The sequence below is a fragment of the Pseudophryne corroboree genome, chromosome 7 (genome assembly GCF_028390025.1).
Source record: "Pseudophryne corroboree isolate aPseCor3 chromosome 7, aPseCor3.hap2, whole genome shotgun sequence".
In the NCBI taxonomy this organism is placed as follows: Eukaryota; Metazoa; Chordata; class Amphibia; order Anura; family Myobatrachidae; genus Pseudophryne; species Pseudophryne corroboree.
In genome coordinates, this window is record NC_086450.1 from 498,815,625 (window position 1) to 498,833,051 (window position 17,427).

At 48.6% G+C, this 17,427-nt stretch overlaps 1 protein-coding gene across 1 annotated transcript; it reads right to left on the reverse strand.

Annotated features, from left to right (window-relative positions):
• Positions 1-2,788: 2,788 nt before the first annotated feature.
• LOC134945755 (apoptosis-associated speck-like protein containing a CARD) lies at positions 2,789-16,803 on the reverse strand. Its single transcript, XM_063935223.1, has 4 exons — positions 16,694-16,803; positions 16,234-16,610; positions 11,323-11,382; positions 2,789-3,528 (listed from the first exon to the last, which is right to left on the reverse strand). Exons 2-4 carry the CDS (start codon positions 16,508-16,510, stop codon positions 3,242-3,244), a joined length of 624 nt encoding a protein of 207 aa, XP_063791293.1. The 5' UTR covers positions 16,511-16,610; positions 16,694-16,803; the 3' UTR covers positions 2,789-3,241.
• Between the last annotated feature and the right edge of the window lie 624 nt (positions 16,804-17,427).

Here is a 17,427-nt window from a genome sequence, read left to right on the forward strand (position 1 = left end):
TCGAGTTTAGATTTAATAGGCCTTCCTTTCAGTCAATAACGGCCGTCGACGTACGCCCCGAAGGTTTGGGGTGTTGGATTCAGCGCTCACGATACAAGGATACGGGGATACGATATGGGGATTCAAGGTTCGCCTCTACATGGTGGCCTTTCCGATGGCCTTCCACGGTGCCCTCAGGGGTGGGTGAGCTGGGGTCCGTCTCTCGGACTTCAGCCTCGCCCATGCTGGCGGCCCGCGTCGTCGTATGCCCCGTCGGTTTGTGGTGTCGGATTCAGCGCTCCAAGACGGACGTAGTCGGCAGGGGGCAGTGGGTTCGAGTGGGTCAGACTCGTGCGCGGGGCATTTGTCCAGTGCCGCGGCCCAGGCTTATTCGTCCCTACGGCCTCCAACGCCAACCGGGTGGCTCGTCCATCGTGACGGTTCCCCGTTGTCCAGATATCTCTCCCGGTCGGTTTTGGATCGTTGTCTTTTGTACCTGGGTCTATCTCCGGCCGACACTGGGACTCACTCTTTCCGCATCGGCGCTGCGTCAGCAGCCGCTGCGGCGGGTCGGTCCGAAGTCGAAGTCCGGGCACTGGGTAGCTGGGGGTCTGATATGCTATATCAGGCTCTTTCCTACCAGTGCGCCCCTTTGAGGACTAGCCGCTCGTCGCAGTTGCACTTTGCGATTGCGGGGGCCTTGAGGAATTTTTGTTTTATCGTTGGTTTTAATTACGGCTTTTGCCGGCTAACGAAGTTTTGTGTTTTTGCCTCAAGTCAAATTGGGCGACCCTTCCCCCCAAAACCCCCTCCCCGTTAGGGAAGCAGTTAGGTTGCCCATCTACCACTCATTTTATCTTTAGCTGGTTTATTAACCTGCGTCACACCCTTCCATTGCAGGACGGCGGTTAGATCCGCACTTTATATGATTTGACGGCCATTCATACATCTACGGGCTGTTCGTGTCTGCTCTGGCCTGTAACACAATGTGCGCTGGTGGAGGCCTCCGCTGAGGACGGCCTGCTGGACTGGCTTCGGGCGGCAGTTGGCCGATTTGGATACCCGCGGTTTCTGGTCTTGCATCTAGGTGGCATTGATCTGGTGCGCGCACTGGGCTCGACCTTCGCCTCGAGATCAGACGTCAGCTGTTGAAACTGAGGGCTGACTGGCCGTTTTGCCTGATCCTCTGGTAAGACATCGTCCCTCTGCGGTCTTTGCGTGGAGCCTGACCTAGTTCGGAGGCGGGTCAATGGGGTTGTCGGTCGTACTGTCCTCCAGCATGGCGGCCTCGGTGATATCTCCTTCCATGATCCGTCACAGTACTGGTATGACGGGGTGCATCTTGTCGTCGGCTGGTATGCTGATCTTCTTGGAGGTCATTATTCACATTTTTAGGCCCCTTTAGGTAGTTTTTTCTTGGGTTTCCGTTGCGTTAGTCCGTGTCCTACTTTTAGGTCTCTTTGGTTAGTTTCATTCTGCTTTTTAGATCCCTTTAGTTAGTCTTTTCGGAGTAGGTGGCGGTGGCAGGTTGGTAACCTGGCAGTTGGCCGGTTTCTGAACGGTTACTTAATTTTAATTATGAGTTCAAGGTTAGTAAGTTTGGGTGTACTCTTAGGGAAATTTTATAGTTTCATAATTAGTTTACGGGCATCGCTTTACCAAGTGGGTCCATATAACTGGTATAAACATATGTGGATGGTGGGGCCGGTGGCCCAATTTTTACCATGTAGGGGCGGAGCGTACCTCCGTCCCTGCAACTGTTGGTGGGGCAGGGGTAGTGGCAGAAGGCCGACCCCTGTCCTTGGATTTTTGATTTTCGATGTCTGGGATGGAGGCAGGAGGCCGATCCCGGAACATCTGGGGCAGAAGGCTCCCTCACACATATGTTTTTTATTGCTTGTTTTTCTGTATTATAACATTGATCACCCATGTTACGTTTATCATGCTTAACCGTTCTTCTCCCCGCCACCTTAGTTAGATAGGGAAGTCTGCATTTTAGTTTTAGTATTTAATAGGCCTCCCTATCAGTCAGAAAAATAAAAGCTGACCCCTTTCACGCCAATTACAGTTGTTGTGTCTTTATTTTATAAGATAAGTGTGCTTGAGTGGCGCATGGATGCATCTGACGTGTGAGGTTTAAGACTGCGTAGGGAACATACTGTGACCGCAGCAGCATAAACGCACCGTCAGGGATTCCGCAGCGCCGCTCTGTGCATCACCTTGGCTTGGAAGGGGTTAATGTTTTGTGGTGGGAGGAACGTGGACAGAGTGTCCGAGGGGCTGATTGGCTGGATCATGTATAGGGGCTGGCCTGTCATACATATAGGCTGCTGACAGGGTACTTCCTCCCTCTTTTCAGCTCTTCTCGTGACCCGCCCTCCCGCCCTGGGGACTTGGTTTTGTTTTTATTTCATTTGTTCTACAGTCAGGTTCATTGTGTCGGCTTTTGGTGGCCGGTTTCTGAACGGTTACTTAATTTTAATTATGAGTTCAAGGTTAGTAAGTTTGGGTGTACTCTTAGGGAAATTTTATAGTTTCATAATTAGTTTACGGGCATCGCTTTACCAAGTGGGTCCATATAACTGGTATAAACATATGTGGATGGTGGGGCCGGTGGCCCAATTTTTACCATGTAGGGGCGGAGCGTACCTCCGTCCCTGCAACTGTTGGTGGGGCAGGGGTAGTGGCAGAAGGCCGACCCCTGTCCTTGGATTTTTGATTTTCGATGTCTGGGATGGAGGCAGGAGGCCGATCCCGGAACATCTGGGGCAGAAGGCTCCCTCACACATATGTTTTTTATTGCTTGTTTTTCTGTATTATAACATTGATCACCCATGTTACGTTTATCATGCTTAACCGTTCTTCTCCCCGCCACCTTAGTTAGATAGGGAAGTCTGCATTTTAGTTTTAGTATTTAATAGGCCTCCCTATCAGTCAGAAAAATAAAAGCTGACCCCTTTCACGCCAATTACAGTTGTTGTGTCTTTATTTTATAAGATAAGTGTGCTTGAGTGGCGCATGGATGCATCTGACGTGTGAGGTTTATGACATGTAGGAGGAATGTGCTGTGTGATATCAGCTATTAGAGTATTTGATAAACATCAAGAACATGAATGAATCTCTGGGCGGGTGCTGTGTCTGTGTATGACGCAGAGGGCACCAATGTACAGTGTGATAGGACACGCCGCACATCTCTGCAGATACAGGACGCTGGTCTCAGGAGGTAACGCTGTAGCTGCATTACTATTACTCGGGGAAAGCTTTAGGCCCTTTCCAGGTCCCGAATGAGAGGAGCATTATGTTTCTTCAGGGCTTCATAGAAGATGTCCTTGTCTGTGTCCCCCCAGGATCTGACATGTCTGTAGAGTTCTCGCATCTTCTCCTGACTAGTTGGTTTGTTTTGGACAACGTCGTTTTGTTCATCTGTCAGCAGTTTCTTCTGCAGAAGTGTGTCTAGGACCGGATCCACCAGGGACATCCGGCTTATCAGAGCCCCCCGGTGTTCAATCACAAAGTGCTCCCTGGTGGGTTCAGGGAGAGGAGGAGTAACTGTAAGTACAAAACAGCGTATTCACACATTTGTCCTTCGTTCTCCATTTTCATGTATGATACATTACCCGCCCTGTATTATACAGGGTGATTCAAAAGTCGCAGTACACCCTTTTGTTTCAAAAACAGTGCAGGAAATGGTAAAACGGAATACTCCAGTAAGGAATGGATGAGGCGGGCTATCTTCTGGGGTATGTACCGAACATGGGCGCCATCTTGAAATCGTCCATCTTGAATCTAAGTCATTTTTTTCAAAGGGAAAGGGGGTTGTGTAACATGTCAAAGAACATCAGAATTTGCTCAAAAGTTTACTGCTGCAACCAGATTTGAAATAGCAGTTATGGTTCAAACGTTACAACACTTTTTTGGGAGGAATTGCAGGCTGAACTGTTCTCTGTAAAGGACAGTCATTTAATGTGTTCAACATGTTGTCCCTCTTGGTCAACATAAATTCAACCATAGTTGAGGTTGTCTCATCAGTAGCACTTTTTGGACGACCACTCCGTGACTTGTCAGCCGCAGTCCCAGTTTCACGGAATTTGGAAATTAGGCACCTATGTGATATGTGAAGTTGGAGGTCTTTCTGGGTGCCGGTTGTTAAAATCTGCAGCTATAACACATAAACTTCATTCTCCAGACATAAAAATGACTAAATTCTCTCCTCTTTTGTCAAAGCCATCTTCATTACCTGCAGCAAAAAGTATTGTAACTTTTGAACCATGGGGGTCATTCTTACCCGATCCCACGCTGCAGTTTATCGCAGTGGTGCGATCGGGTCAGAACCGAGCATGCGCCACAGTGAGCTGGCACATGCCAGGCGGCCGAAGGCCGTCGGGTCGCTACGATTGCCTCTGCCTGATTGACAGACAGTGGCGGTCGCTGGGCGGGGGGGCGGAACGGCAGAGTTTGGCCGCCATTTTGTGGGCGCGGTCCGGCCAACGCAGGCGAGGATGAACCGAACTGGGGTGGGGGCGGGCCGCAGCGGCTGCGTGACGTCAAACGCAGCCGCTGCAGGCCGGGGAGCGATGAGTAGCTCCTGCCAGCACGCTAAAGCTGCGCTGGTCGGGAGCTACTCTTGAAGTGCAAAGGCATCGCCGCTGTGCGATGCCTTTGCACTTCTGCGGGGGGGGAGGGGGGCGGGGCGGCACTGACATGCAGGGCGGCATAGCCCTGTGCTGGGCGTCCCCCCGCATGTCAGTGTGAATGATCGTAGCTGTGCTAAATTTAGCACAGCAACGATCATCTCGGAATGACCCCCACATAACTGTTATTACAAATCTGTTTGCAGCAATAATCCTTTCAGCAAATTCTGATGTTGTTTGACACGTTACACGACCCCCTTTCCATTTGAAAAAACTGAGTTAGATTCAAGATGGCCGATTACAAGATGGCGCCCATGTTCGGTACATACACTAAAAGATAGCCCACCTCACCCATACCTTACTGGAGAATTCAGTTTCCCCATTTCCTGCACAGTTTTTGAAACAAAAGGGTGAACGGCGACTTTTGAATCACCCTGTATGTGTGAGTATATATATTTCTCTGACGTCCTAAGTGGATGCTGGGGACTCCGTCAGGACCATGGGGATTAGCGGCTCCGCAGGAGACAGGGCACAAAACTAAAGCTTTAGGATCAGGTGGTGTGTACTGGCTCCTCCCCCTATGACCCTCCTCCAAGCCTCAGTTAGGTTTTTGTGCCCGTCCGAGCAGGGTGCAATCTAGGTGGCTCTCTTAAGGAGCTGCTTAGAAAAAGTTTTTAGGTTTTTTATTTTCAGTGAGTCCTGCTGGCAACAGGCTCACTGCATCGAGGGACTTAGGGGAGAGAAGTTCAACTCACCTGCGTGCAGGATGGATTGACTTCTTAGGCTACTGGACACCATTAGCTCCAGAGGGAGTCGGAACACAGGTCTCACCCTGGGGTTCGTCCCGGAGCCGCGCCGCCGACCCCCCTTGCAGATGCTGAAGATTGAAGGTCCAGAAACCGGCGGCAGAAGGCTCTTCAGTCTTCTTGAAGGTAGCGCACAGCACTGCAGCTGTGCGCCATTGTTTGTCACACACTTCTCACCAACGGTCACGGAGGGTGCAGGGCGCTGCTGGGGGCGCCCTGGGCAGCAATGTAAATACCTTTTATGGCTAAAAAATACATCACATATAGCCCTTGAGGCTGTATGGATGTATTTAACCCCTGCCAGATATTACAAACTACGGGAGAAAAGCCCGCCGGAATAGGGGGCGGGGCTTATTCTCCTCAGCACACAGCGCCATTTTCCTGCTCAGCTCCGCTGTGAGGAAGGCTCCCAGGACTCTCCCCTGCACTGCACTACAGAAACAGGGTAAAACAGAGAGGGGGGGCACTTTTTTGGCGATATTTTATATATTTAAGCTGCTATAAGGATACAACACTTATATAAGGTTGTTCCCATATATATTATAGCGCTTGGGTGTGTGCTGGCAAACTCTCCCTCTGTCTCCCCAAAGGGCTAGTGGGGTCCTGTCTTCGATAAGAGCATTCCCTGTGTGTCTGCTGTGTGTCGGTACGTGTGTGTCGACATGTATGAGGACGATGTTGGTGTGGAGGCAGAGCAATTGCCGGTAATGGTGATGTCACCCCCCAGGGAGTCGACACCGGAATGGATGGCTTTGTTTATGGAATTACGTGATAATGTCAGCACATTACAAAAATCAGTTGACGACATGAGACGGCCGGAAAACCAGTTGGTACCTGCCCAGGCGTCTCAGACACCGTCAGGGGCTGTAAAACGCCCTTTACCTCAGTCAGTCGACACAGACCCAGACACGGACACTGAATCTAGTGTCGACGGTGAAGAAACAAACGTATTTTCAAGTAGAGCCACACGTTATATGATCACGGCAATGAAGGAGGCTTTGCATATCTCTGATACTGCAAGTACCACAAAAAGGGGTATTATGTGGGGGGTGAAAAAACTACCTGTAGTTTTTCCTGAATCAGAGGAATTGAATGATGTATGTGATGAAGCGTGGGTTAACCCAGATAGAAAAGTGCTAATTTCAAAAAAGTTATTGGCATTATACCCTTTCCCGCCAGAGGTTAGGGCGCGCTGGGAAACACCCCCTAGGGTGGATAAGGCGCTCACACGCTTATCAAAACAAGTGGTGTTACCGTCTCCTGATACGGCCGCCCTCAAGGATCCAGCTGATAGGAGGCTGGAAACTACCCTAAAGAGTATATACACACATTCTGGTGTTATACTGCGACCAGCCATCGCCTCAGCCTGGATGTGCAGTGCTGGGGTGGTCAGGTCGGATTCCCTGACTGAAAATATTGATACCCTGGATAGGGACAGTATTTTATTGACTATAGAGCAATTAAAGGATGCTTTTCTTTATATGCGAGATGCTCAGAGGGATATTTGCACTCTGGCATCGAGAGTAAGTGCAATGTCCATATCTGCCAGAAGAAGTTTATGGACGCGACAGTGGTCAGGTGATGCGGATTCCAAACGACACATATGGAAGTATTGCCGTATAAAGGGGAGGAATTATTTGGCGTAGGTCTATCGGATCTGGTGGCCACGGCAACTGCCGGAAAATCCACCTTTTTACCTCAGACCCCCTCCCAACAGAAAAAGACACCGTCTTTTCAGCCGCAGTCCTTTCGGTCCTATAAGAACAAGAGGGTAAAAGGACAGTCATATCTGCCCCGGGGCAGAGGAAGGGGTAAGAGAGGGCAGCAAGCAGCCCCTGCCCAGGAACAGAAGCCCTCCCAGGGTTCTGCAAAGCCCTCAGCATGACGCTGGGGCTGTACAAGCGGACTCAGGAGCGGTGGGGGGTCGACTCAGGAATTTCAGCGCACAGTGGGCTTGCTCACAGGTGGACCCTTGGATCCTGCAGGTAGTATCTCAGGGTTACAGGTTGGAATTCGAGAAGTCTCCCCCTCGCCGGTTCCTAAAGTCTGCTTTGCCAACGTCTCCCTCAGACAGGGCGACGGTATTGGAAGCCATTCACAAGCTGTTTTCTCAGCAGGTGATAGTCAAGGTACCCCTCCTACAACAGGGAAAGGGGTATTACTCCACGCTATTTGTGGTACCGAAGCCGGACGGCTCGGTAAGACCTATTCTAAATCTGAAATCTTTGAACCTGTACATACAAAAATTCAAGTTCAAGATAGAATCACTCAGAGCAGTGATAGCGAATCTGGAAGAAGGGGACTTTATGGTGTCCCTGGACATAAAGGATGCTTACCTGCATGTCCCAATTTGCCCTTCACATCAAGGGTACCTCAGGTTCGTGCTGCAAAACTGTCATTATCAGTTTCAGACGCTGCCGTTTGGATTGTCCACGGCACCTCGGGTCTTTACCAAGGTAATGGCCGAAATGATGATTCTTCTGCGAAGAAGAGGCGTATTAATTATCCCTTACTTGGACGATCTCCTGATAAGGGCAAGGTCCAGAGAACAGCTGGAGGACGGAGTAGCACTAACCCAAGTAGTGCCGCAACAACACGGGTGGATTCTGAATTTTCCAAAATCTCAGTTGACCCCGACAACACGTCTGCTGTTCCTGGGAATGATTCTGGACACGGTTCAGAAAAAGGTGTTTCTTCCGGAGGAGAAAGCCAAGGAGTTATCCGAACTTGTCAGGAACCTCCTAAAACCAGGAAAAGTGTCTGTGCATCAATGCACAAGAGTCCTGGGAAAGATGGTGGCTTCTTACGAAGCAATTCCATTCGGCAGATTCCACGCACGAACTTTTCAGTGGGATCTGCTGGACAAATGGTCCGGATCGCATCTGCAGATGCATCAGCGGATAACCTTATCGCCACGGACAAGGGTGTCTCTTCTGTGGTGGTTGCAGAGTGCTCATCTGTTAGAGGGCCGCAGATTCGGCATACAGGACTGGGTCCTGGTGACCACGGATGCCAGTCTGAGAGGCTGGGGAGCGGTCACACAGGGAAGAAACTTCCAGGGAGTATGGTCAAGCCTGGAGATGTCTCTTCATATAAATATACTGGAGCTAAGAGCAATTTACAATGCTCTAAGCCTGGCAAAACCCCTGCTTCAGGGTCAGCCGGTGTTGATCCAGTCGGACAACATCACGGCAGTCGCCCACGTAAACAGACAGGGCGGCACAAGAAGCAGGAGAGCAATGGCAGAAGCTGCAAGGATTCTTCGCTGGGCGGAAGATCATGTGATAGCACTGTCAGCAGTGTTCATTCCGGGAGTAGACAACTGGGAAGCAGACTTCGTCAGCAGACACGATCTACACCCGGGAGAGTGGGGACTTCATCCAGAAGTCTTCCACATGATTGTGAACCGTTGGGAAAAACCAAAGGTGGATATGATGGCGTCTCGCCTCAACAAAAAACTGGACAGGTATTGCGCCAGGTCAAGAGACCCTCAGGCAATAGCTGTGGACGCTCTGGTAACACCGTGGGTGTACCAATCAGTGTATGTGTTTCCTCCTCTGCCTCTCATACCCAAAGTACTGAGAATTATACGGCAAAGGGGAGTAAGAACGATACTCGTGGCTCCGGATTGGCCAAGAAGAACTTGGTACCCGGAACTTCAGGAGATGCTCACGGAAAATCCGTGGCCTCTACCTCTAAGACGGGACCTGATTCAGCAGGGACCGTGTCTATTCCAAGACTTACCGCGGCTGCGTTTGACGGCATGGCGGTTGAACGCCGAATTCTAAAGGAAAAAGGCATTCCAGAAGAGGTCATTCCTACACTGGTTAAAGCCAGGAAGGAGGTGACTGCACAACATTATCACCGCATTTGGAGAAAATATGTTGCGTGGTGTGAGGCCAGGAAGGCCCCCACGGAGGAATTTCAACTGGGTCGATTCCTACATTTCCTGCAAACAGGATTGTCTATGGGCCTCAAATTGGGGTCCATTAAGGTTCAAATTTCGGCCCTGTCGATTTTCTTCCAGAAAGAATTGGCTTCAGTTCCTGAAGTCCAGACTTTTGTAAAAGGAGTACTACATGTACAGCCCCCGGTTGTGCCCCCAGTGGCTCCGTGGGACCTGAATGTAGTTTTGGATTTTCTCAAATCCCATTGGTTTGAGCCACTCAAATCGGTGGATTTGAAATATCTTACATGGAAAGTAACCATGCTACTGGCCCTGGCTTCAGCCAGGAGAGTATCAGAATTGGCGGCTTTATCGTATAAGAGCCCATATCTGATTTTCCATTCGGACAGTGCAGAACTGCGGACGCGTCCTCAGTTTCTGCCTAAGGTGGTGTCAGCGTTTCACCTGAACCAGCCTATTGTGGTGCCTGCGGCTACTAGCGATTTGGAAGATTCCAAGTTGCTGGACGTTGTCAGGGCATTGAAAATATACATTTCAAGGACGGCTGGAGTCAGAAAATCTGACTCGCTGTTTATACTGTATGCACCCAACAAGCTGGGTGCTCCTGCTTCTAAGCAGACGATTGCTCGTTGGATTTGTAGCACAATTCAACTTGCACATTCTGTGGCAGGCCTGCCACAGCCTAAATCTGTCAAGGCCCATTCCACAAGGAAGGTGGGCTCATCCTGGGCGGCTGCCCGAGGGGTCTCGGCATTACAACTCTGCCGAGCAGCTACGTGGTCGGGGGAGAACACGTTTGTAAAATTCTACAAATTTGATACCCTGGCTAAAGAGGACCTGGAGTTCTCTCATTCGGTGCTGCAGAGTCATCCGCACTCTCCCGCCCGTTTGGGAGCTTTGGTATAATCCTCATGGTCCTGACGGAGTCCCCAGCATCCACTTAGGACGTCAGAGAAAATAAGATTTTACTTACCGATAAATCTATTTCTCGTAGTCCGTAGTGGATGCTGGGCGCCCATCCCAAGTGCGGATTGTCTGCAATACTTGTACATAGTTATTGTTACAAAAAAAAAAAAAATCGGGTTGTTATTTGTTGTGAGCCGTCTGTTCAGAGGCTCCTACGTTTGTCATACTGTTAACTGGGTTTAGATCACAAGTTATACGGTGTGATTGGTGTGGCTGGTATGAGTCTTACCCGGGATTCAATATCCTTCCTTATTGTGTACGCTCGTCCGGGCACAGTATCCTAACTGAGGCTTGGAGGAGGGTCATAGGGGGAGGAGCCAGTACACACCACCTGATCCTAAAGCTTTAGTTTTGTGCCCTGTCTCCTGCGGAGCCGCTAATCCCCATGGTCCTGACGGAGTCCCCAGCATCCACTACGGACTACGAGAAATAGATTTATCGGTAAGTAAAATCTTATTATATATATATATGTATTCCTTTACCCAATCTTCCCTCCACACATCCTTCTGTCACATCGTTCTCTTGTTTTCCTTCTCTTTATACCATTCACACACCGTCATTTTTATAGTTATGCGCTTTGTCCATCCTCTCTCTGTGACTAACATTTTGGGGCTGATTCAGACGCAGATGGCGAATGCAGAGTGCAGAGGAGAATCTGTCTGTCCTATTCTGATTCAGATGCAACTTGCCCAGATGTGACTTTCTGTGAAATAAAAGAGCTTTGTGGTGGGAACTGGGCGACCTGATCGCTCTGACTTGTGCGTGGCCAACTAAGTGTCAACACTGCGGTCCGTGAGCGGAACAGTGTGCGAAAAGTGGGTCTGTCCTGCCAACATTAGGATGGTTTGGCATTATGGTAATATCAGTGGGCGGCATTAGCAGGTAATATGGCTTCCGCGCCTGCCTGCAACTTCGGCCACTTGTGACTCAGAAGAAGTCCCTTTTGCGTCTTCCGATTGCCTTTATATAGTATACAATTAGCATGATGGACCTGTCATTGAGACATAAGAGAGGAAGCCTAGACTCTGCTCACCTTTACAGGTCGCTCCAGGATCAGTTCCCTCGCGCTGCTGTTCAAACACAAAGCCATCCACTAAAAGGCAGAAATGTAAAGTTAGTCCACACGGCAAATGCTTCTGTTTTATCCTGGTGTCTAGGGAGCAGTCAGACATGGCTTTGTACATATGTGAGCATGCTGACACACGGTGTACACATGGTGAGATATTTTCTTTCGATTTTGCCTATATAGTCAAACTCGCAAGAAAAGTAAGTGCAGATCGCAAGGTGAAAGTCACCTAGCGATCCTGATTCGATCCCGATGCGCGGTCCTGCCAGGTCGGCATCACAAGAAAAGATAATCTGTGCAGGGAAGTCAATCCTTGCTAGATCGGTGTACTATCTAGTTCATCTCACATGTCAATGACATCTCACATAAGCCAAAATCTCACATAAGCCAAAATCGTAAGCACACATAGGGGTATATTCAATTAGCAGTGATAACGAAAAACCGGACTTTTCCCGCGAAACACAATTACAGCCTATTCAATTTTCCAGGAAAATTTATCGGTGATAATTTTTTCACTAATTTCACTTCACCTACTCTGAAGCAGGTGAAAAGTTGGGAAAAGTCACTATTTTAAGGTAAAAATGTTTGGATATGGAACAGAACTCCTAGGACACCCCCCTTAATGACTAATTAGGCACGTTGAAGTTTTTAATAATTTTTAATTGGCCAATAATGACATGTCATTTTTGGGGTGAAAAAGTACAAAGTTATGGAAATTGGGGTTCAATGTATGGGACAGGTATATTGGGGTGCTTTATGAGTGGGACAGGTGTTTTTAGGCTTGCAGATGGGAGTAATCGGTCTGTTTCCACTTTTTTTTTTTAAAGTACCCTAAAATGACCCAAATATATACTTATACCCATTTTCATGTACCCCAAATTTAATGAGAGCATTTATTTTGCTCGAAAAAACTTGCTTTCTATCATTTTTTTACATTTTTAAAAAAATGCATATAACAGCCATTTCACACAATTTATGTCCCCAAAAACTCTCTAATGTGATCTCTAACACACTTCTCTTCTGTTTTCCTATGTTAGTTTACCATTTTTTGGGGTAGAGGCCATTTTCACCTGCACTTTTCACTGCAAGAATTTCCATGTGAAACGCGTTTGGAATTAAATAGTTAGAAAAACGGAGCGTTTTTGCAGCCATTTTCGGCCGATTGTCGCAAAAAAAATTTCGGGTGAAAAATTGCAGCGAATTTGCGGATAATTGAATACCCTTCTCAAGAAAAGTTAGTCAAAATCTGTGCTATCTGGGCTCTGGGGAGTTCAAGGGAAATCGCAAGTGAAAATCGGGCATAGCAAGGATCTCACCGTGTGTACACACCCTGAGACTGCGATTATAAATATTGATATAATCTACATCACAACGCAATGATGGAAAAACCCAGCTCCACCTGGCAGGTAAAAGTGGTATCAGGGGTCATTCAGATCTGATCGCTAGGCTGCGTTTTCGCACAGCGGGCGATCAAGTCCAAACTGCGCATGCGTATGCATCGCAATGCGCAGGCGCGTCAGAAAGCAACAGGATGGTGCAAAGAATCCATTAGCATGGGCATTCGCAATGTGATTGACAGGAAGAGGCCGTTTGTGGGTGGCAACTGACCATTTTCAGGGAGTGTCCGGCAAAACGCAGGCGTGTCCAAGCATTTTCAGGGAGGGTGTCTGACATCAGCTCCGGCACCGATCAGCAGGCGCTAGCTGCCGGAGCCAGGCTCTAGAACGTGCATTTAAGAACACAGCAGTCAATGAAGGATGCTGTGTCTGCAGTCCCTCCTCAAATCATGGGGATGCTTAATATTTAACATATGCCCCTTGGTGAGAATAAGGACGGTGTAAGGCGCGCGCTCTGCCTGAGTGATCCTGACGTGTACCCGTTATCCCTGAGATGTTTCTGGATATTTTACACTTTATTTGGCTTAATTAGTTAAAAATACTCTTGTGAATAGTGATCCTTCAAGAGTTACGCAATCACCTAATTTCCCAGGTAAGTATTAGAATTTGACCCTCTGCAAATACACATTATCACTGCTGTTCTATCCACTGCAGGCTGTACTCTGGTGGTCATTCCGAGTTGTTCGCTCGCTAGCTGCTTTTAGCAGCCGTGCAACGCTATGCCGCTTCCCACTGGGAGTATATTTTAGCTTAGCAGAAGTGCGAACGAAGGGATTGCAGAGCGGCTACAAAATAATTTTTTGCAGTTCCAGAGTAGCTCCAGACCTACTCCTAGATTGCGTTCACTTCAGACTGTTCAGTTCCTGTTTTGACGTCAAAAACACGGCCTGCGTTCGGCCAGCCACGTCTACGTTTCCCCAGCCACGCCTGAGTTTTTTCAGGCACGCCTGCGTTTTTCCACACACTCCCTGAAAACGGTCAGTTGAAACCCAAAAACGCCCACTTCCTGTCAATCACTCTGCGGCCAGCAATGCGACTGAAAATCTTCGCTAGTGCTTGTGTAAAACTAATAATATGACGCGCGTGCGCATTGCACCGCATGCGCAGAAGTGCCGATTTTTTGTCTGATCGCTATGCAGCGACCGAAATCTGCTAGCGAACAACTCGGACTGACCCCCTCTGTGATACAAGCGGGCAATACTGGGTAAGCAAATCATCTGCACCAAGGTCTCCCCCTCCTGGCCAATGCTGCAATAAATCTAAACAATTCAGTTTGAAGTTTAACATGATTATTTCTATGTTTTTCTGCCTGGGTCCAACCTGCACGCAAAAAGTGCCCAAAATTGTAAAATGTTTAGGATTATCAAATGATGTAAACATTAGCTATATAAACCTGCATATTTGGTAATAAAATTATACTGAATCAGGTTTAAATAGATATTACACGGTGGAGTCACATTATTATGACCACCTCCTACATGTGACGTCGGCATTGCGTAGCCCATGAAGTACGTCACGTGTTGTGCGCTGGCTTGGTGGGTATATAAGGTGTGTGATAGGCCGTCTGCACACATATCACTCGTTGCTGTCATTAGTAAAATGGGCGATTTTTTCCGAGTTGCAGAAACGGATGATTATCGGCTTTTTGGGCCACAGGTGGTGGTATTTCTGACAGCGCAGTGTGTGCCCTGTCTGCGTGCTGCTGCGGTGAATGTGCACCGTGACTGGACAAATGGCACCATTGAGAATAACCGACGTGGAAACTGCGGAGCACCACGTGTCATTGATGTGAGAGGTGAATGTCGACTACGAAGGTGCGTGAGGGCCGACTGACACACTACAGTGGAGCAGCTCACCGTCACAATGTACCTGGGGGCTACTAGATGTGTGTCTATAGTGACAGTTCAGCCCGTCTAGATGCTGTCTGTGCTGCACACGGCGGATGACTTTAGAGTTTACTGAGCTCCTGATCATCACCCATCACTATTGCCTGGACGAAGGGGAGAGGCTGGGCACAGAGATACTGTTAGGATCGCCCATCACTGCTGCCTGGACGAGGGGGGAGAGGCTGGGAGGCAGAGATCCTGGTTGTATCACCAATCATAGCCGGCGACTGTTGCCCCTGCCAGGGGAAAAGAAGGATGGGGGCAGCAGCTGCCCTGAACTTGGGGTTCTGGAAGATAGTCTTCATGGAATCGCCACTCTACGCCTAGGCTGGGATGAGGAGACTGGGGGGGGTGAGACCTAAGAGGGAAAAGGGGCCGGCAGGGTGTGCTGAGCACGGCGGCTGTCAGAAGATTACCTTCCAGCGGCAGACGATGGGTGATCTGATATGGTCCTATCAAATGCGACCGTGTCAGGGAAAGCCTAGCTTGGCGTGGTCGCATCAGCTGGCAAGTGGTTAAAGGCAAGAAATCCCCAAACAGCTATAAGACAACCGGATGCCGATTAAATTAGGCTCGGCCCTCATGAGTCCATGAGAGAAATTGCGGACTCACTGATTTTTTTTTTCACTTTCCTATGTCCGCGTACACAAATCTGGGAGTCTGGGGCATTATCGGATCGTGGGGGGGGACTCACTCAGCAAGTGGGCAGCTGGGAAGCAGGTGGAGGCCGGATCCGGCGGACTTGGCCACTCTTCCGGGCGGCCGGGAGGGCTACCCAATTTTCAGGAGCCTCCCGGGCATTCCAGGAGAGCAGGCAAGTATGTACCAAGACCTCACAACTTACAGTAAGTCACATGAACCCCGTATGTCTAATAGCTGCTATTGCTTGGGGAGTACTTGCATGTAACAGGTATTTGTATGCAACATATAACACTGTTCGAAAAGCCTTTGCAATGATCATGCACACATAGTATTGGACTTGTGAGAGCATGTAATATCAGAGATTGGTGAGTTCTCAGCTGATTTTAAAGACAACAATGCGTTTTCCTCTGGTTCTACAGGAATTTCTGCAAGCCGGGGGCTCCCCTCCTCATCTGCAGCAGTTTGTCACGCACACTGTCTAACTTCTCTCTTTCTCCTGCTGCAAGCTGTTGTTATTATCACACAAGGAAACTTCCTTTCCTCCCCACAGAGCAAATATAACTCAATAGCTCTAATCAGCCCATAAGGTCTGCACTGCCAGCACAATTACCATTATTTATATCAGCGTTTACTTCCCCCTTCATGTTATGTATTACATAGGTTGTAAAAATACTGTAAGTCTAGTCACATCTGCAGAAATTAAACATATGGTGGGTATTCATTTATTGGTGAAGTGCGGTTGTGATGTCAGAGTACCCACATCACTGATAATTACTGTACCCCAACATTACAGACTTTCCTGCGCACCTCTATGGCTACGTGGAAAAATCTGCCACGTTGGTGCCGCAGAAGCGGCTGGAACGAGGGCACTTTGCGGCCATTGCTGAGTGTTATATCCCCAAAGCCGTTACTACTGTTACTATTCTCCCATGTCTTGTTGGTTGGTCTCTCACCATTTCTCAGGTCTGCACAAAGTCCCAACGCCACTTCCTTCTCGTCTATAGCTTCTAGAACAGCCAAGGCCACCTGGATCCCATAGGGAAACGTGTAGAAGTCCCTGATCTTATTAGCAACGTCATCAGGGCATTTGTCCTCTAGCTGGCCTCTTGGGATCTTGCTAAATCCATCTTTGATTGGCCAGTCATTCAGCTTGTTCCTGAACTTCTTTAGTCCCTTCTTCTCCAAGTTTTCCAGGGCGGTCACTAGGGCGTCCCGGGCTGTCCTCACCATCTCTTCTTCCTATACTTCACCTTAGCAAGTTGGCACGGCCTCCTGGGTTATAGCCTGCTGGCAGCCCTTGCTTAGTCTCCGGTTGCTCTGCAGAACTTTCCTACAAGACAGACAGATACTACTAAATAAACATACATATGGTGTTAAGTTTCATATTCCAGCTGAGAGCTGTTGTGCACGTACACTTGTCGGATGTCCTGTATATGGTTTTCCCTCTCTGTGTTCTGCATTCGTATAAAGCCGCCTGGTGCTCAGAAACTGTCTTATTTACAGGAAGATAAAAGATAGTTGCGTTGTCATACACAGTATGAGTTATAATGCTGCATACCATGGATAGTGAAAGCAACTGTAACAACTGGCTCCTCCCTTCTGTTGAAATCATTTCCAGGAATTCTCAAGTTCATTTAAAAAATGTTTATCTCTTGTCATAAAGTGTCATACACATACACACGTTCTGGGTGGACTTTGTACTGTTGTGATGACACCTGTGTACCCGTGTAGGCTTATGGAGGTCATTCCGAGTTGGTCGCTCGCAAGGCGATTTTAGCAGAGTTGCTCACGCTAAGCCGCCGCCTACTGGGAGTGAATCTTAGCATCTTAAAATTGCGAACGAAGTATTCGCAATATTGCGATTACACACCTCGTAGCAGTTTCTGAGTAGCTTCAGACTTACTCGGCATCTGCGATCAGTTCAGTGCTTGTCGTTCCTGGTTTGACGTCACAAACACTCCCAGCGTTCGCCCAGACACTCCTCCGTTTCTCCGGCCACTCCTGCGTTTTTTCCGGAAACGGTAGCGTTTTTTCCCACACGCCCATAAAACGGCCTATTTCCGCCCAGTAACACCCATTTCCTGTCAATCACATTACGATCGCCAGACCGATGAAAAAGCCGTGAGTAAAATTACTAAGTGCATAGC

Excerpts from the sequence above, each read along its gene's own strand:
- LOC134945755 (XM_063935223.1), bottom strand. The coding sequence starts at position 16,510 with ATGGTGAGGACAGCCCGGGACGCCCTAGTGACCGCCCTGGAAAACTTG. Across the intron at positions 11,383-16,233 it reads TTGTGCAGACCTGAGAAATG|TGGATGGCTTTGTGTTTGAA; the intron begins GTGAGAGACCAA and ends TCTGCCTTTTAG. Across the intron at positions 3,529-11,322 it reads TCCTGGAGCGACCTGTAAAG|TTACTCCTCCTCTCCCTGAA; the intron begins GTGAGCAGAGTC and ends TTGTACTTACAG.